At 39.5% G+C, this 20,223-nt stretch overlaps 2 protein-coding genes across 2 annotated transcripts; both read left to right on the top strand.

Moving 5' to 3' along the window:
- Positions 1 to 341: 341 nt before the first annotated feature.
- Positions 342 to 3,683, top strand: LOC100422797 (rod type phosducin). Its single transcript, NM_001177894.1, is given in 6 exon segments — positions 342 to 396; positions 1,762 to 1,822; positions 2,228 to 2,364; positions 2,464 to 2,683; positions 2,781 to 2,893; positions 3,199 to 3,683. Coding segments are annotated over 5 exon segments (708 nt in total). The 5' UTR covers positions 342 to 396; positions 1,762 to 1,773; the 3' UTR covers positions 3,388 to 3,683.
- Positions 3,684 to 5,031: 1,348 nt separating this feature from the next.
- Positions 5,032 to 16,456, top strand: kifap3 (kinesin associated protein 3). The gene is made up of 20 exons (XM_011486641.3): positions 5,032 to 5,225; positions 7,333 to 7,464; positions 7,710 to 7,867; positions 8,157 to 8,218; positions 8,325 to 8,466; positions 9,183 to 9,282; positions 9,356 to 9,480; positions 9,571 to 9,669; positions 9,814 to 9,992; positions 10,519 to 10,681; positions 11,474 to 11,574; positions 11,654 to 11,762; positions 11,855 to 11,967; positions 13,555 to 13,720; positions 14,104 to 14,229; positions 14,337 to 14,435; positions 14,554 to 14,639; positions 14,755 to 14,905; positions 15,033 to 15,117; positions 15,208 to 16,456. The coding sequence occupies exons 1-20, from the start codon at positions 5,197 to 5,199 to the stop codon at positions 15,302 to 15,304; spliced, it is 2,322 nt and encodes a 773-aa protein (XP_011484943.1). The 5' UTR covers positions 5,032 to 5,196; the 3' UTR covers positions 15,305 to 16,456.
- Positions 16,457 to 20,223: the final 3,767 nt, after the last annotated feature.

The raw sequence follows: 20,223 nt of genomic DNA, 5'->3' as shown, positions 1-20,223 counted from the left end.
CTTTGTTCTGATTTTTTGTGAGATTCATAGACTCAGGAATGATGGCTTTCTCTTTCTGATCAGATTCAGAGTATTTTAGTGTTATAAGATGTCCATGTTAAAATTTACAATTTTCTTTAGCGAAATATTAATTTCACCTGAAGTTTATACACATTTTCCTGGATTAATTTGTGTCACTGTGGCCGCTGCTGCTAATCATAATAAATATCATCATACTACAGCGAAGAGGATGATAAAGATGATAATGAAGATTAAGCTTATTGCTTCATCTCTGTCCCCACCCCTTCCTAAACTCCTACAGCTCAGCCCTGTCCTGCTTCTCCTGCCAGTGAAAGCCTGGACTCAGAGAGGAAAAATTCTCCTCCATAATAAACAGAGATTGTTTCTGAGACAAAGGTAAGAATATTTCAAAAAGAAAAGGGATAAATCCTTTTATTGTGTGTAGTTTAGCAGAACTGGACTTTAATTTGCATATTTCAGACAACCTTTTCCTTTTGCAGCATTACATTACTGTCTAGTTTCAGGGGGATCTTAAATGCTTTAATCAAAACATTGACATATATGTCTCAGTGTTGTCATGGAAAAGTCAATTTATTTAATTGATAAAGAAATGTAACTATTCTCCTAAATATTTAAAGATTTGTCATCCTCTTAAGGCTTGTATGTGTGGGTGAAACTCTACTGTTTTGTTCAGTTTGTTCAAACCAGCCATGAAAAAAATGAAATACCTGGCAGATTTAGTTTGCTGAGGCTTATGGGCTTTAGAGGTTTTATTACTGACGCAGGTTTGATCAGGTCTGTGTTGTCATCGCCCGCTCAGCTGTAAAAGCACCTTACACAGGCACTTTATCCCAGATGGGAGGGAAAATGTTCTCACTTTCCATCAAAACAACAACAATACACTTGTAGAAAACTTGTTTGATGCAGTGAAACATTCTCTGGGAGTTTCACTGAATAACTACTAGACCTAAACTAAAGACTCAAGTCTCTTCTGGTTTGAATTCTGTAAAAAAAAAAAAAAAAAAAGACAGGCATACTGAGCGTGCAAATCATATCAACAGTCTATAAGCAGATGTCCTCAGTGTGCATGCATGGCAGACTTCTTGTAATCTCAGCATAATCTGATAAGTAAACATCAGCCTGGTTCACAATAAGTGTTTGTGACAACATTTCTGGTCAGCTTTTGGATGCATTGCAGTTTTCATGACTTTGCAGAGAAACTCATAAAGTCCTGCTCTTTGTGCATAAGAATTTGTTTGGCCTGAGAAGGCCTCAGTGCGCATCAAAACTGCAGGTCCACAAAAGATACGTTTTTCCCACAATTCAGCCCTCAAATTTGAGGTGGATACATCAACTGAACTTGTGCGTTTTGACATGTAATTAAAAATATTCACTTTTTTTTGTTGAATTTGAGTATCAATGGTTTTACAACTGCGTTTTTCATAGCCTAGCATTTGTATTTGTAGTCAAAAAAATTGCACAGCACATTGCACAACTGAAGTTGTCCTAAAATGCACTAAAATAAGTTGACTTTCAATTCATAGTAGAGAATGATCCAGCTACACATCAGCAATAAATGAACACATGCAACAATTTTGTATATTAATATTTAAATAAATCACAATGATATCTGTAAAACCCATCTGAAAAAATAAGCAAAGTTAGCCACACCGAGTGTAAATCATAAGTTTAACTGGAGTTTAGCTTCACCTGCTGTCTGAATAGACCTGCTCAGGTGATGTAATGTTCATTTCCTTGTAGGCTTCTGTAAGGATGTCATCTGTTGTTCAGGAGGAGGAAGAGCTGCCTGCCAACCACACAGGTCAGAAACACAGACAGAAATCCTTCTCGCATACAAAGAACTGTTTCAATTCTTCGTATACAACAATGTTTCTAAATCTGGTCATTTAAACCAACATGTCATCATTTGAAACTCTACAAAATGAATAATTTTAAATTGACTTGCTTGGATCTTTGAACATGCATGCATGAATGTTAGTTAGATTGATGACATGAACATTCATTTATAAGGGTTTAATAATATTTTTGTAAAAACAAACAAGACACTAAATCCAAATCACTTTTGCTGTTTTTCTGTGGGACAAAAGAGAGATTTAGATTATGCATCCAGCATAATCTGCTGTGATCTGAACATTCTGGGACAGGTTTAATGCTGCCTGTTCCAAATTGTCAGAACCCAGCTTTCCATATTTTTGTCTGTATTCAGGTCCTAAAGGTGTGATCAATGACTGGCGAAGGTTTAAGCTGGACAGTGTGGACCAAAATGTCCCTCAAAGAAAGCGAGAGCTGCTGAGACAAATGTCCAATCCTCGAGATGACGACAAAGAAAGAGTTAACAGAAAGGTGGAGCTGCTAAAGAAGGACCCTGAAAACCAGGACATGTGTAGCCATGATGCAGGCTAACACACATGGACTCACACCCTACTTTTTTTTTTTGCACAGATGAGCGTGCAGGAGTATGAGATGATCCAGGACGAGGACGAGCGTTGCCTGAAACGCTACAGGAAACAGTGTATGCAGGAAATGCACGAGCGCCTGAGCTTTGGTCCCAAGTTTGAATGTGTCCACGAGCTTGAGAGCGGAGAAGCTTTCCTGGAGGTGATAGAGAAGGAGCATCGGCTAACCCTGGTAGTCGTTAACATCTACCAGCAAGATGTCAAAGGTTTGCTTCTCAGTTGCTGACATTTAAATATGATTTTTAGATTGAGCTCCCAAGCGTCATAAATATAATTCTGATGGATTTTTCTTTGTTTTGTCAGGCTGTGAGCAGATGAACTCATGCTTGGACTGCCTGGCTACAGAGTACCCCACTGTTAAGTTTTGTCGCATTGATGCCGTGGCAACAGGAGCTGCGGAGCGCTTCTCCTCTGAGGTTAGTGCCCCAGCAGAAGACAAATAAAAAGCTTCAATTCTGACTCAAGAAATTGCTGTGGAGAAACAAAATGAGATAAACTTGACCTGCCACCCAGTCGCCTACAGACACACAGCATGGGAAACAAGTCACGAAAACTTAGATGTTTGATCAAAAAGTTTTGACTAATACAAATCAATAAATCCTCTCAGGACAGATGTGTCACTCAGATTTAAAAAATGTGCTTAAAAATGACTACCCTGCCAAAAGATTATTGATTGAAACTTAATAGCAACTAACAAATATTGTTTTGATTGTTCTTTCAGGTCCTTCCCACTTTGCTGGTGTACAAATCTGGTGAATTACTGGGTAATTTCTTGTCTATTACCAAACACTTCAATGAAGAGTTCTTCGCGACAGATGTGGAGGCGTTTCTCAATGAATATGGCCTCTTACCTGAGAAAGAGTTCGCTGCATGTGCGGACGAGGAAGATGATGCTGCGAATGTGGAGTAAAAAAAAGGGGGAGGCAGATCAAACTCATTTTTATTAAAAGAGTGGGGGAAAAGAGATTTGAAGAGAGGGGTTGATGGATGGATGGATGGATGGATGAATGGATGTTGACAGTGTTTAAGTCAGAACACTCACAATCAAAAGAGTCAAAGTACAGAATAGTTAACATCCAACAGAACATGCTGGACAGCAGTTGTATTTAGGGGCAACTAGGAGTAAATCCTCAAGTGTGGGGCAGCCTGTATGAAAACACTGCTTTAAAGTCATATCATAGCTCACCAATAAATTGTCTTGACCAGAGTTTCTTTGTCTGTCTTTCTGTGTGGCATTGTGTGGAGGGATGATTCTTTTTGTCTTTTTTCTCACTTTTTCATACCAAAACTAGTCAAATCATTAATCGGTGCTCGCTAAAAGGACAAAAAGCCCTATAACAATCAAGTGGGACTTGTCTGCATGTTTAGTTTAGCTTAATGAGTCTTATAGTCTGAAAAGTATATTCCTTTTTAAAATTAAAATAGTTTTATTTTTCTTCAACCAAAGAGCCACAATAGAGGCTTTAAAGAGCCACTTGTGACTCCACAGCCTCAGGTCACTGTCACTTTAGGAGCTTGTGGTATATCTGGAACAAAAGGAGGAACTTGGTTGGAACATGTGCACTTGGTTCAGCAGCTGCACAGGGGCTCAAAGAAAAGCTCTCCAACGGTCATCAGCACCGCCCAAAAGATTGTTGACTGCTCTCTCCCCACCTGGAAACTCTCCACAGCTCCAGCTGCCTCAACAGAGCGCAGAATATCTTTAGAGACACATCACACCCCAGACATATTAAGTTCTGTTTGTGCCAAAAATATATGGGTCAAGCAGAGTAAGGACAAAAAGACTCTAATACAGTTTTTACATAATCCATAAAAATGTTAAATGTGGCTAGGAAACATTTAAGCTGGACTTCCGCTAAATTGTGATACAACGGACATTTTCTTCTTCATTATTATTATTATTATTATTATTATTATTATCTGAGTTTAACACATATTGACTATCATGTTTTTTTTTAGCAGTAGTCCATATAAAGCAACAAATTGGTTTAATTTCAAGTTTTAAGCACTGCCCAATGTACTTCTATGTTTTACTTTTTATTTTAAGTGGTAGGTCTTTACCATGGGTTGTTTTTAAGGTATGACAATTAATGATAAAGATCTATCTATCTATCTATCTATCTATCTATCTATCTATCTATCTATCTATCTATCTATCTATCTATCTATCTATCTATCTATCTATCTATCTATCTATCTATCTATCTATCTATCTATCTATCTATCTATCTATCTATCTATCTATCTATCTATCTATCAAAGCACAGTATAACATATAGGGGGGATTTAATGAGACTGAACAAAGTATTGTATCTTACAATTAAATTTGCGACAGCGGCTCGAATTATTTTAAAAAGCTCTCCTTTACTGACTCAAGTTGTGTTGTGGACATTAAACTGTGCCCTATACAATTGTATGTGTAAATTGTATTATTACACATTACTTTCTGCTTCTGATCGTATTTCTTTTCCAGCTGTGAGGATTTGGATTTGAAATGTTGCCTTAAAGTCATTACTTAGGGTCTACATTCCCCCTGTAAGTTATAACTCAGGGCACCATTTGCCCACCGACGGCTAACCCTCTAGCTTTGTATTATTGTATTAACTGCCGCTATCATTGACAGTCTGTGACGGGCAACCGCTGTGATTTCGGAGTAAGCTCAATCAGATGTGATACAACTATAGAAATAATAAAAGGGTAAATTAACATTTACAAGAAAATGCAGGAAGACACGCGCTGCCTCAAACGGTGAGTTAGAATGAATGAGTTATTTTTTGTCGATCGATCATCGACCAAGGCCTAGAAGAAAGAAGACGAGCTCTGTAATATTTAAATGAAAAAGTGATTGATTAATTATATCAGCAAGTATTTGTTTTTTGTAATTCGCAAGAGTCGTCACTTCACGAAAGACTATAGCCTAGCAAACACGTTTATATTTTGCTTAATGGGTACGGAGAGAAAGGCGTGCTGTTATTTATTTGCTTTCTTTTTGTTAAATGTACACCACATCTCGCAATTAAAGATGACTGTCGCTGCTTTGCACAAAACAACAACAAAACGCATGTTAAATTGTTACCTGAGGGTTTTTTTTTTTAATGAAGGGGCTTATGGGAAATCAGGGGGTTGCTAGCCTAGCTAATGAGCTAAACATGGAGAGACTAGTTTAAACGGCAACAGATAATATGTATTGTTTTACTGCTTCAACAGCTGGTTGTTGGTTTTCAGTCATAAGACAGTCAGCGTCCGCGAGTGTTTGTGATACACGTCGACGATGGAGATTCCAATAGGCCATCCTTTTCCCGTTGTCCAGCAATGTACGACAAGATTGACATCATCATATTGGGAGGGGCAGTAAATAACGACACATGGCTTTGCAGATACAAAATAAGACCCAGGCCGTGGTATCATGGCCCGTCCTGCTATCCCCACTGCCAAAGTGGAACAGCAACAGCCACATGAAACAGTGGTTCCACAGGAAACACAAAGTAAAACATTGGAGTTTTGGATAATTGGGTCTGGAAAGTATCACTGCCCAGCTGGGGTCAGCAACTTTCCTGTTGGCCGAGCGATGGATCAAGGTGGCATGCTAATGGTTCAAGTCTTTTTTCAATGATCATTTGGAACCATCTCCCTTCAGTCTCCCTGCAGTGGAACTGCAGTGGATCCATCCACTACTACCACACTCACCCCGCCCGGTTTGTGTTTCTGTTCGCAGGGCTCTCTACCTACTAGGGGTGTAACGATTCATTTGAACAATTCGATTCGGTATTTTTGCCAATCGATTTCAATTTGGCTTCATTTTGAACAATTTGATTCAATGTTATTCACTGACCTAAAATCAATCCAGAACATCTTCAGCTAACATTTCAACCAGTGTGACTCAGAGAGAAGCACCTGGTACTGAGCAGTGAAGGGGGGCATTCCAGAAAGCAGGTTATGCGAGTTACCACGGTAAGTTTGAGGCTAAGGAAGCGGATAACCTCATCTTTCAGTTCCAAAAATGGAGGTATGTTTCAGGGTATGTCAAGTTGCCATAGCAACTCTTGCTCTGAACATAACCTGGTCTGGAGCTGGTTTAGTTGAAGGTTACTTTGTTTTCAGAGAGGTGAAGGAGCATGGCGAGTCCATTTGAAGATGATTTAGTGGATGAAGAAGCTCAGATAATACTTTTTCCACCATGAGAGGGCGATAAGACCATGTATGGATGTTCAAGATTCATGATTTGTTTTATTGTCATTCCACATATAGTATTTGCAGAGAAATACACAGATGAGACGAGATGTTGTTTCTCACTAGCATGACAGTGCAAGAAAGCAGCAATAATAAAAAATAGCAATAAAATAACAATCCAAGACTGGAAAAAAAACAATGAAATGAAATTAATAAAAAAGGAAAGATAAACTTTTTTACATTGATCTAACTTAATTATTTGCTTCAGTTAAGATAAATCTTTTTTTTAGTTAAGGCTGCTTAAAAATAACACGTAGTTATCAGACTTTTATTTTACTTTCATTCAATTTAATTCAATTAAGTAGATGTAACTTTGATGCTGCTGTTAGAGCGGCACCGCAAGGGATTGTGGGATACCATTTCCTTTGCCTGTCTGGACGGATTTGGTTTTAAGTGTGGGTTTTTGACCAAGGCTGTTTATTTGTTTAGCTGTTTTACTGTGTTTTGCCTAGTTATTATGTCCTACTATGGTTAAGTCTCTGCACCATGAGTGAGAGGGAGGGAGAGGATGATGAGTTTATTTGTTCTCTGTCATTAAAGATTATAATTATGTGTTTGTTTTTTTCACAAGACATTTTAGACTGTTAACATTTTGACCTCATATTTGTTCAATTTTGATCCCCAGCAAAGTGACGTTAGGGAGTCTGGATGTCCATCCCACAGAGAAGGCTCTGGTTGTTCACTACGAGGTTCAGGCTGCTGTCTTAGGAGGTGGTGGAGGTCCTGTGCTTGGTGAACGCAAAGAAGGACAAAAAATGTATGTTTCTTGTTATCTTTCCTATATTTAAATCAAACGGATTGATTAACTTGTTAAGTTAGTTTGGATTTGTTTAAAAGTTGTATCCACCAAAACTGGATTAGCATTGTTATACATTTTTGCAATGATTAACAATGAAAAATTAGCTACTTCTAAATGCATCAGCCTCTACATTCTCCAAATGGAAATAATAGATGGAGTCAGTTATTTGTGATGCTTCAATGTTTGCCCTTCTCTCCATTTAGAATCCGTTTGAAGAGCCTCTCTCCTACCACAGATGTGGCAGCGTTGGCTAAGAAAGTGGTGGAGGAGTGCAAACTCCTCCCTGCCTCCCGTTTGCCACAAGTGGAGCAGCTCCTCTACTACCTGCAGAACAGAAAGTCCTCCCCGGTGGAGGGTAAAGGTCAGACATTTAGGCCGAGCACGTTCTAGGAGATGCTTTTAGTTTCTTTTTGTTTGCAAACACTTCAGGTTCTCAAGCTCATAATTTGTACAGAAAAATGGTTTCAGGGTTTGAACGTTTTAAACGTAATATGCCAAAATAGAAATAGGCTTTATGATTCAGTGATGTTCTCGTTATGGTACTAAACAAACTTTTTGTAAAATAATAACATAAACTGTTGAAAAAATTAGCTTTTTTTAAAAAAACTATAATGATTTATTGTATATGAATGTGTTTTTATTATTACCAGTGGAAAGGAAAGAGAAAAGACAAGTGAAGCCCAAAGATCTGACACCATTTGAAGGACTGGAGGTAAAGACTTCATTCAACACAGCAAACAGATGAAATCCTTATCTGTTAAAGTGCTTTTTCCTTTTAAAGTCAACCACATTTTGTTTGCCTTTTTTTGTCTTTCTAGTTAAATGAAGAAGCTAGTATAACTAAAATAGATGAGTACGTGGAGCTGCTCTATGAAGGCATCCCAGAAAAGATCCGAGCATCTGCTCTCATTCTGCAGCTGGCCCGTAACCCCGACAACCTGGAGGAACTCCTGCACAATGGCATGAAGTCAATTTACTTTCTTGTTGTGTTCAGTCTAAGCGTGAAATGTATTTACTGTATACAGACGGAAACTTTCTTCAGTTATTCAGTTACAAAAATGCATTTTAATACATAATTACTTATGCACCAGCCAAATCGTTTTTGCATCCCAAACAATCAGTGACAATCATCACACTGCATACTCTTCAACGTAGATAGGGTGGGTAGAAACAGTGTTTTTAAAATCCCACACAGAACATCTTTTAAACGTGTTCCCAGTGGTCTTTTGATTATGACTATAACATTTTTCACCTACAAGCTTTTTCCAACGGCATATTTTTTTGTCTGCTCCAAAAAAACAAACTCAAAAATGCAATTTTAAACTTAATTTTCTGTGCAAATGTCCTCTATCATCAGCAAAATGCTCCAAGAACATGTTAAGAATAGCAAAAACTGTTGTGCAGGTGCGTTTTTGTCTGCATATTTGCAATGTACTTATATTTTATTGTCCTCCCACATAAAAAAGTGGAAAGTACATGTTTGCTGATTTCCCTCCATGCCTCATGTTCTTGTTCATGATCTTCAGTTTCTGACGTAGCATAGAAAATAGCTTGTTCTCCTCAGATTTCTAATTTCGAGCCAAGATTCTCACAACTTTAGAAGTCCTTATTTATCACAGGCGCTACAATCTTCTGCACACAAATAATCTAATCACAACATGACTATGCATTTACAGAAGCAGCTCTTGGCGCCCTGGCTAGAATCCTGAGAGAAGACTGGAAACAGAGTGTGGACCTGGCAACCATTATCATTTACATCTTTTTCTGCTTCTCCAGGTAAAACACAAAAACACTGCCTTGCATTTATTTAACATATGAAGTCTTCACCATTTTGTATTTTTGGCTTCAGTTTCTCACAGTTTCACGCTGTAGTGAGTCACCATAAAATTGGAGCGCTGTGCATGAGTGTGCTGGATCATGAGATAAAGAGACACGATGTTTGGTGCGAGGAGCTGCGCAAGAAAAACAAGGCTTATATCCTTTTTTTATTCTGTCATTTCTAGCCTCGCTGCTCCTGTGTAGTTTGTCTGACTTGCACTGAGTATTTCCTTAATTTTTGTGCACGTGAATCAGCTCCAGAAAACGGCTCTCTGAGAAGAGATCAGGACAAAGTTCTGAAAAAGTACCAAAGCCTGCTGACTAAGCAGGAGGAGCTGCTCAGAGGTATAGCAAACCCTTATGTTACATTTGTGCTGCAGTTTTATCCCCGAAAGTGATATTAGAATCAATATCTTAGTTGCACTACAAACCATTTGCACTTCTATAACTAATGCTTCAAATGACAATAGACTTTTTTCATTCCTCCAGTCTCTCTTTATCTTTTGCTGAACCTTGCTGAGGACACAAGGACAGAACTGAAGATGAGAAATAAAAACATAGTTGGACTGCTGGTCAAACTTCTTGAACGCAACGACGAGGAGCTGCTGGTGCTGGTGGTTTCATTCCTGAAAAAACTGTCCATCTTTCTGGAAAACAAAACTGACATGGTCAGTGGAGGCTTCCATCTTCTATTATTTTTCTCACTTAAAAACGTGTTTTTAATATTTTATCTGAATTGAACAATCAGTTCAAATACTCAAACCAGATTTTGTTTCTTTCAGTAAAATCCTTAAAATGCTGATCAAAGTTCAAGATGTTTATCTGTTCCTTTATATCTTTTTTTTTTTTGTTCAAATATTTGCTGTATTATTTAAAAGAATCTTACCAGTGAGAATTTAATGAGTAATGTGTCACAAAATGTTTGATCACTGCTTTAGTTTCAGCAAACAACACTATAATATATTGCAATATATTCACAACTAATTACTATAAATGACAAAAAGAAGGCGTCATATTGATTTCTTTTTTCTTAGTTCATATAATAAAGCTGACCAATTTAATTTTTGGATGTTCCAAAATTAAGTGCAACTTAAAAATCTCTGTATTTTATTGAAATTGCTTGTTTGTTTTTTGATCAAATGTGTCTGTTCCTGCTTTGTCAGTAAAAAACATGGGTGTGTGATGTTCTGGCAGGCGGAGGTGGATACTGTGGAGAAGTTGGGGCGTCTCGTTCCGTGTGAGCATGAGGACCTGCTGAACTTAACTCTGCGGTTGCTGTTCAACCTCTCTTTTGACTCGGGACTTAAAGCCAAGATGGTGGAAGTTGGGTTGTTACCTAAACTGACTGCATTGTTGGGTAATAAGATTTCAGCCTTTTTTTTTCTATCCAAAATCAATTTAGAAACATGGTCCAACTTGCTTGTGGATCTTTGTAGTTTGGTCCTCTGTAATTGGATGGTGAATCACAGGAATCTCTGAAACACATTTGATGTTTTAATTTTGGGGGTTTGTGTTTTTTGATTTGACTTTGTGCCTAAATAACAGATGAATTCTATAATGGGATCCTTGGCTACAGATCCCAGAATTAAAACTGCAGGTGGCGTTGTATGACCTGCAGGTGCAACCTTGTCACCTTTTTACCCCCTTTTTACCTGGAGTCAGTGGCTGAGCGAAAACCCCTTCACACTCTTTTTTTTGTTGTTGTTTTTTTTAATTTCATGATGGTGGCCTCTTCCCAAGGTCACATGTCAACAAAACTTAAGTCGTGGTTGTTGGCTTAATCTGATGGCTCGCGTATGAAACTTTTCATGATCGCTCAAGTAAAAGTTTTCTATTCCCTTATGGTGTGAAATTGTGAAAAGCACGCAATTTTACACTAAATGGCCGGCAAGCTGTAGGTCCTGTGGCCATCCCATAATAATTTCAAAACTTCCTTTGGATATCCCTGATCCGTGTGTTTTGGTATCGTTAGTGAATTTTCATCGGTTTTTGAGCCTGTGGCGGGAGTGAAATCTTTGCTCAAAAGCTAAGTAAAAAAAATAAATAAATAAATAAAATTAAAAGTTGCGCCAACACACCACGGCTGACGGCTGTGGGCTCTAGTATGAATCAAGTTTTAAATCTTTACATTTTTGTCTGCTTGATTCAGGAGACGAGAACAACCGTGCAGTCATCATGCGGATCCTGTACCACATTAGCATGGAAGAGCGCTTCAGGGGCATGTTTGCTTACACCGACTGTGTGCCTCAGGTACAGTTTGACCCACTATGCTGAACAATGTCCCATACTTCCAAAGAGCGTCCTGAACATGTGCTTGTGTCTGGATCAGCTAATGCAAAGGCTGTACGAGCACGGCAAAGAGGACATGGAAGTTGAACTCATTTCTCTCCTCATCAACCTGGCTGCAAACAAGAAGAACGCTCAACTCATGTGTGAAGGTGTTTTAACTTTACACTAACAGATTCTTCCTGAAAAGAGCCATCCGGTAAAAAGAATAAAAAATTATTATTTGTATTCTGTCTGTTTGTAGGAAATGGACTGAAGATGCTCATGAAGAGAGCTCTCAAGACCAAAGCCTGCCTTCTGATGAAGATGATCAGAAACATCTCACAGCATGATGGTCCTACAAAAGTTTTATTCATAGTGAGTTGATACAGAAACCCGGTGACTGTATGAGAGAACCGGACTGAGTGAGTGTGACGTCACCCATAGAAAATGGCTTACTTATGGTTCCAACCAAATGAAGCCAATTTAGTTGCCTTTTTTTTCAAGATACAGACATCGCCATTTTGGAACCAGACATTGTCAGTTTGGCAGTGATTGGTGCAAGTCGATCTGAGTCAACATTTCTATGGGAATCACTTCCTCCAATCAGGAATGAGCTTGTTGGAAGTCCACGTTCATTTGAAAGAGGGCTGAGGAGAATCTGCCAATCAAGCACTTTGAAAATTCGACATGAAACCGAATACTTTTAAAAGTCAAAGTCAGCTTTATTGTCAAATATGCTGCATACACAAGACATACAGCACAGATGAAATTACTTTCCTCTCGCCCCACAGTGCAAGCAGCTTATAAAATATTAAAATAAAATAACAGTAATAAGAAGAAGAATAACAGCAATCTAAACAGTGCAAAAGAGCACTGAGATGGTTAAAGTGGCAGTTTAAAGTGACAACAGTGCTAAGAACAGTAAGTAGATGTGTCGGTGATGGCAGTCTTTGGGGAAGATGAATTTCTGAACATGTGTGAAAGTTTTTCAGTGTGAGTTTGTAGCAGGGAGTGGAGGGGGCAGAGGTGGTGGGGCAGGGAGGGAGTTGAGTTTCCTTATCGCCTGATGGAGGAAACTGTCCTTGAGTCTGCTGGTTCTGGCCTGAAGACTTTGCAGCCTCCTCCCTGATGGCAACAGTGTCTCTGGGACGGCTGTGAGGGGTCCCCTGCTGTCCTCATGGCTTTGCCGAGAGGCAATGTGCTGCAGAGTCTCCCGGCAGGACGCGGTGCAGGCTCCGTACCACACGGTGATGCAGCTGGTCAGGATGCTCTCCATGGCGCCCCTGTAGAAGGTCTGCATGATGGGGGGAGGAGCTCTGGCCCTCTTCAGTTTGCGGAGGAAGTACAGGCGTTGTTGGGCTTTCTTGGCCAGTGATGCAGTGTTGTGGTTCCAAGACAGGTCATCGGAAATGTGCACCCCCAGGAACTTGGTGCAGCTCACCCTTTCCACAGCAGCACCATTGATGATCAGTGGAGCGTGCTGGGTGTGAGTTCTCCTGAAGTCCAAAACCATCTCCTCTGTCTTCTCCACATTCAGGTGGAGATTGTTGTCTTTGCACCACAGAGCCAGCCTGCTCACCTCACTTCTGTACGTGGTCTCATCGTCGTTGTTGTTGATGAGACCCACCACTGTTGTGTCATCTGCAAACTTGATGAAGAGGTTGGAGCTTGATGTTGGGGTGTAGTTGTGAGTCAGCAGAGTGAAGAGAAGGGGGCTCAGCACACATCTTTGGGGTACATTTGTTCATTCTTACAAATGGATGTTTATTTCTCTACAGAAGTCTATGGGATTTTGGCTTTTTGGAGCCAGCAGGCACTTCCTATTCCAAATATGAGAGAGGAGGGGCCACTAAGTCCAGTTCTCATATACAGTCAATTCATAAAACCAAGGCTGTAATGTTGTTGCTTTTTAGGTTAGGTTTTTGTTGTGTTTTTAAAGGATCTGGTTTTTCATTCTGTCAGGATTTTGTGGGCGACCTCGCAGCAGAAATTCAGGCAGAGGAAGAGGAGGAATGGGTTCTGGAGTGTCTGGGGACCCTAGCAAACCTCACCATTCCAGACCTGGACTGGGAGTTGGTATTGAAGGAGTACAACCTGGTACCTTACCTCAAAGACCAACTCAAACCAGGTACTTCTGGTTTTTCTGAAGTATCTAGAAAAAATATTTTTAAGACTTTAAAGGATGTTTGCTCATCCTTTTTTTTTTTTTTTACACCAAAAAGCCTCATTGTGCAAAACAATGTTATTAGATACTTGCATGTTTTTGCTTTCTAAAAACAAAATTAAAATACAAATTCTTAACTTTTTATTGGTTTTCCACCAAACTAAAACTAAGAATGTTAAAGTAAAAAAATATAGAATGGAAATAATTCAAAATTTTTTCAAACAAGAGTAGCTGTCACTTCATCTTAGTATTTTTTAAGGAAATAATGTGTCAAAAACTGAGATGGACTCTGAGTTTAAATCCGAGCTAAAGTTGCGACTCTTGTCCTGTCATTGTATGTTTTTCAGGCTCTGCCGAGGGCGACCTCACCCTGGAAGTGGTCATAATGATTGGAACTGTCTCCATGGACCACGCTTGCGCCGTCATGCTGGCTAAATCTGGCATAATTCCAGCTCTTATTGAGCTGCTAAATGGTAAAACAGATTCCTGTGGTTCAATTGAAAATGAGTCTCAATACATTATTTTTACATAATAATAACTATTTTCTTAGTCTTTTTACTCAATTGTTCTCTCAACGCAGCCCAGCAGGAGGATGACGAGTTTGTGTGTCAGATTGTTTACGTCTTCTATCAGATGGTGTTTCATCAGGCCACCCGTGATGTCATCATCAAAGAAACCCGTATCCTTTCTTGGTTTTCGTGTAAATGGACCAGTAGTTCTTCCTGCTTCGTGGATCTCCAAGAAGACATGAAGCTGTTTTCTCTACTTCTCCTCATTTTCTTTAATCATCACTTCAGAAGCTCCAGCTTACCTGATTGATCTGATGCATGACAAGAATGCCGAGATCAGAAAAGTGTGTGACAACACTCTGGACATCATCGCTGTAAGTGACGCCAAATTGATGTTGTGGATGAAAGGTGTATGTATGGCATGCATTTGTCTTGTTTTTATCACAAAAGGAACCACCGCCTCCTCACAGTAAATGTTTTATTTATCAGGAGTACGATGAGGAATGGGGAAGGAAGATTCAGTCAGAGAAGTTCCGTTTCCACAACAACCAATGGTTGGAGATGGTTGAGAGCCGCCAGGCGGATGAGCCTGAACCATATCTGTATGATAATGAGAGGACTGATCTGTTCTACAGCGCAGGTAAGACTTGTGAGGATTAGAATAACTTCAGACGTGAAATGTGGGGTTTAACGCCTTCTGTCCAAACCTGAAGAGGATCAACACAAAGTACTTTGATGTAACTGCTTATTTATGAATATTTTTCCAGATGGAATAATTCCAGCAGATGTTTCAGTCAGTCCAGATTTATTCAATCCTTTTCAGCCTCAGAATGGAGACTCTCACCTTACAAGGTGAGATATCAGAAACCATAACTGACAAAATGAACTATTGTTTGTCAGTTTTCTGCTTAATGTGAATCACTTACATTTTTTTTTTGTCAGAGATGTGAGTGATGTGTTCGATCAGACCAGCTCATCGCCTGGACGACCAGCCACCGCCTATGGCTTCAGACCTGACGAACAGCCGCTCTACTTGTAACAATCAACTCTCATCCTGGCATCATTTCCCAGCAACCATTCCGTCTGCCGGGCATTTTACTTCCCTAACTTCAAATGTCTGACTGAACAAATAAAAACTGCATGCAAAACACATTTAGGAGAGTCATGCAATCGATACTTCCACTTTTATTTATTCAAAGTAATACATTTTTTTTAATGTGACAGTAATGGATTAAAATTAGTTTTTGCCTTCCAATGATCTTATCCCTTGTGCAATCCTATGGAGTCAAAATGACCATTGACATTTTGTTCCTACCATGATAAAGGTGGAGAGGATTTCATGTAATCCTCTCCACCTTTTGTGAAGATCACAAATCATTGAAGAAAAAGGTTCAGCACACTGTCTAGTGGGTCTAGATGACCCCACTCTCATTGTTAAAGTGCCTAGGATAGCACAAGGGTTAAATAGTGTAAATAATTCTGGTATAGTGGGGCTTTCTGGAAATATTTTGCTTGGTTTCAATGTGTTTACATTATATTTATATTCAAAACAAAATGTTGTACTTTTGCACACAAGAAAAACAGTAGCGTGCAGAAGTTGTTGTCTCTTGTAAAGTGAAAATGCTTAGAAAAACATTGAAAAGTGATGCTCTTTTACTCTTGTAGTGTCCCAATCAATGACTTTGTCCAGACTTTGTTACTGTGTCCATTCATAGCTGTATTATATGTTTTTAGTGTAAAAATAAACATGTTTCCATTAAGCACAGAGGAGACGAAGCATTTCTGTCCAAATACTCATCATGTTGTCACCACAGGTTTGCACTGTTCTTTATTTACTTTACCAGTGGTTAGATCTTGTTTGGTTTGCATGTTTTTGCTTTATATTTCAAGCAAGATGTTGAACTTATTTATAAAAATGCAGTAGACTGTTTATTTCAAGTACAACTCAATGACAATGTCCTTTAAAGTTTGTGAAAAAGCAATGTATAAAATATTGTTGGTCTCTTGGAAAAGCTTCTAACCCGTAGAAAAGGGTGTTTATTTTAAAACTACAACTGTGGTTAGGCTGTTTGGCAGAACAATAACATTTACATGCTGTATTCCATTTGTGCACATTTTTACCTTTTTTTTCTGCACATATTCCTGTATTCTCTTCATAAAGATGTAAATAAAGGAAAAATTTTGGAGTAGAGCAGTGCTTCTCAATTATTTTTGCAAGGTCCCCCCCTTGGAAAAAGAAACTGTTTCGCATGTTGACACCAACTAAACGACAGGCAGACAAAGAATATATTTAAATGGAAAATAAAGACACGTCATCAAATTTTCTACAATAGTTAATAAAGAATGACATTGGTAGCATGAGCTGAGTCATCTAAAGGCACTGGATGATCCTGGTGTTGCGCAATAGAGGCTGCTCGAGTGCGCCGTTCCACCTCGCAGCCTGAGCCCACTACCCCTCCCCTTTCATTCTCCCACACGCAGCCGCGTGAGACAGGAGCAGCTGCAGGGATGGCAGTTCACAGTTTCAGGCTGTTACAAACTGTGTGAGACAACAGATAATAGGAAACCAATAATGGCGCAGATTTTTTTAAGCACTGAGCCACTGTCACCACCACCCTCTTTAAATTTGCGCCCCGGGCAATTGCCTGTATTACATGTTCCTAAAACCGCTACTACTGCGCGCCCCCCCTGGCATCGCATCAGGAGGGTGCGTACCTCACTATTTGAGAAGCACTGGAGAAGAGGAAGTCCCCACATTTTATTGTCAATCATCTCCAGGTTCCAATAGAAATAAAATCAACTATTACACAGATTTCAGTTGTGCCCATAAGTTGTCAAAACCCTGGAAGAAGTGATGATTTTTTGGTCATTTTACAGAGAGTATGAAATTTTTTCCCATATATTCTGATGACTTTGTTCTGAAAACACACAAGTTAAAACAAAAGGGTTTGAATGGCAGGTGAAGGTATCCATCCTCACCTGTGACTCGTCTGCCTGTAATTAATGTGTGGGCACAAAAGATCTTGGAGTTTCTGGGCTCGCAACAAAGCCTTGCATCCCTCCAGTGCTGCACGGACATTTCTGGATCCTGAGTCAAAAGCTAAAGAGCAGTCAAAAGATCTACGGGAAAAGGTAACTGAACTGCGTAAAATCCGAAAGGGATAGGATACAATCAGATATCCAAGGAACTGAGAATGCCAGTCAGCAGTCTTCAAATTTTGATCAGGAAGTGGAAAGTGAGGAGTTCTGTTGAAACCAAGCAACAGCCACAAACCTTTCTGTCACAACTGCCAGACACATTTTTAGGGATGGAAATAAAACCCCAGAAATAACTTCAGCTGTGATCCAGGATGAAAAATGGGCTGCATGGTTGAATCGCCAGAAGAAAGCCTTTTTGTGTAAATGCCACAAAATCGCTCGCTTACAAACAACACAGAGATGTGCCTCCAAACTTCTGGACCAAAGTCCTTTGGAATTATGAGACCAAGATTTATCTTTTTGGCCACAACCATTAACTCTACATTTGGAGAGGAGTCAACAAGGCCTATGATGAAAATAACACCATTCCTTCTGTGAAACATAGAGGCAGAGTGCTTCAAATAACTGGTTGCTTCTTTTTGTTCGTCATCCACTACCCCTTGTGTGTGTTCCTGTAATCATTCTCCAAAGTATTTACCCCCTTTATCCTTTTGTAGCCTTGTCCCCTATCTCTACTGTTTCACTCTCCCTTCTCTCTTCTATCCGGTCCAAAAAGAGATGCACAAAAATATAACTTTTGCTAATTTTCAAAGATTAAAGGTAAGTATGACTCAATTATTGTTATTCATTTTGTACATGATTATTTGCTGTGTTGAAATAATGCAAAACTTTTTTGATAATTGATTCTTTATGTTACAGTTACACCATGTTAAAAATATGTGGATTATATTTGAGATGGTGGATGAATAAGATCCTTTTTCCTGAACACTCATATTATTATTTTTGCATCTAAACACAACATTGTGACCTAAAACTTACCAAATCACCCAAAAGTATCATAATTGAAACTATATCTAATAAAAAATATATATTGCAAATTTTTTGGTGGGGATTTCATCAAACGATTTTAAAAAACATCCTAATTCCCCAAAATTTGAATTTTCTTTCAATTCTTTGATGTTTATTGTAACTCCTTGTTAGCAGCGTGTCCTAAGAGTTCCTTAAGAATTTTCCAGCTTGTTCAGAACGCAGCAGCTAGATTGTTAGCAGGAACTAGCAGAAGAGATCACATCACTCATGTGTTAGTTTCGCTCCATTTGCTCCCAGTTGATTCTAGAATCAAGTTCAAGATCCTCCTGTTAACCTATAAGGCCTTTCATGGACTGGCCCCATCCTATATTAAGGACCTCATAGTCCCTTACCATCCAATAAGAACACTTCGCTCGCAAAATGAAGGACTGCTTGTGGTTCCTAGAATTAGTAAAAGTACGGTTGGAGGTAGAGCGTTTAGCCACCAAGCCCCTGTCTTATGGAATAAGCTCCCAGCTCATGTAAGAGAGGCCGATTCAGTTTCTACATTCAAAGTTAGACTGAAAACATTCCTCTTTGGACAGGCTTATTGTCAGACTAGTTAGTATTCAGAGATTATTTAACTTAATGTTAATGTGTTTAATTTAAACTTAATAACAATAACTATTTGTTTTAAAAGGCTGCTAGAAGTTGAAGCTGGGGTAACTATGGTGCTCCGGGGTTCTGTCTTCTTTTCCCATCTACTTCTACCCTTCCTCTCTTCTCCATTCTTGATCATCATTTATCATTTAGTTCTCCATGCCTCTGTTTGGTGCAGTGCGATTCATGTATTGTCCCTCTTTTCCTCTCCCCTCCTGGGGAGTGGGAGTGCTTCCAGACTCCTGTTGGCTCATCCGTGCTCCTGTTCCTGACCGTGTACCTCGCCTTTGCTCCTGCTCCTACACCTGGCTGTGGATCCTGCCTCTGGCTCATCTCTGGCTCGTCTCTGCTCTGTACCTGACCGAGTACCTCATCTCTGCTCCTGCTCCTACACCTGGCTGTGGATCCTGTCTCCGGCTCGACTTGCGCCCCTGACTGTCCCCCCAACCACGGCTGGATGAAGCTCGTCTGCTGGACTTTATATATGTAGTTGTAGAGTTGGATAAGTTATTCTTCTCTTAAGAGTTCTGGTAAATCGCCTGTCCCTCCTGGGGGAGGATCCCTCCTTCATGTGGGCACCCCTGAGGTTTCTTCGTTTTTTCCGGAATCCGTTTTTTTAGGAGTTTTTCCTTACCGCGAAGGGGGGTCTAAGGGCAGGGATGCCAGTATAGCTTAGTCAGTTTGTTAGTTCATTTTATTATTTTCCTATTGAACTCTTTGTATTCATGATCCTTTTGAGTTCATGTTTTACTTCGAAGACTGTTGTTGTGATTTTGGGCTATACAAATAAAATTGAATGTTGTGGGCTTTACAGTGTTAAGCCTCAAATGCAAAAGGGGTTTATACAAATATACTCCTTGTGTGTCCAAAGCTACAAACCGTCTGTCTATAACAGTAACATCTGTTCAACACCAGAGGCCATCAGCTTCTGTTTGTTCAGCTGTTGGGCAGAACTAGTTAGAAAAATTGCTAACTGAGCAAAGAGTTGCAACAGTTACATTTTTAGATTGGTGGAAAAAAGCTGAATGCACAAAAGATTTTAGAAATTAGACCTCCAGAGTGTGAGCTGTTCTCACTTATCACTCACTTTTTACCCTCTACACCAGTGAATTCCACTACAACTCTGATGCATGCCACATGCAAAAGTTCTCAGATGAAACAGCAATTGTGGCATGTATCAAAGAGGTTGAGGAGGGGGAGTACAGACAGCTGGTGGAGGACTTTGTGCACTGGAGCCAACGAAACTGCCTCCACCTTAACACCACCATAACAAAGGAGATGGTGCTGGACTTCCGTCGAACACCTGCTGCA

This window comes from Oryzias latipes, chromosome 17, assembly GCF_002234675.1.
Source record: "Oryzias latipes chromosome 17, ASM223467v1".
Lineage (NCBI taxonomy): Eukaryota > Metazoa > Chordata > Actinopteri > Beloniformes > Adrianichthyidae > Oryzias > Oryzias latipes.
The sequence above is the reverse complement of the archived record's forward strand: the minus strand, read 5'-3'. Positions and strand labels throughout refer to the sequence as shown.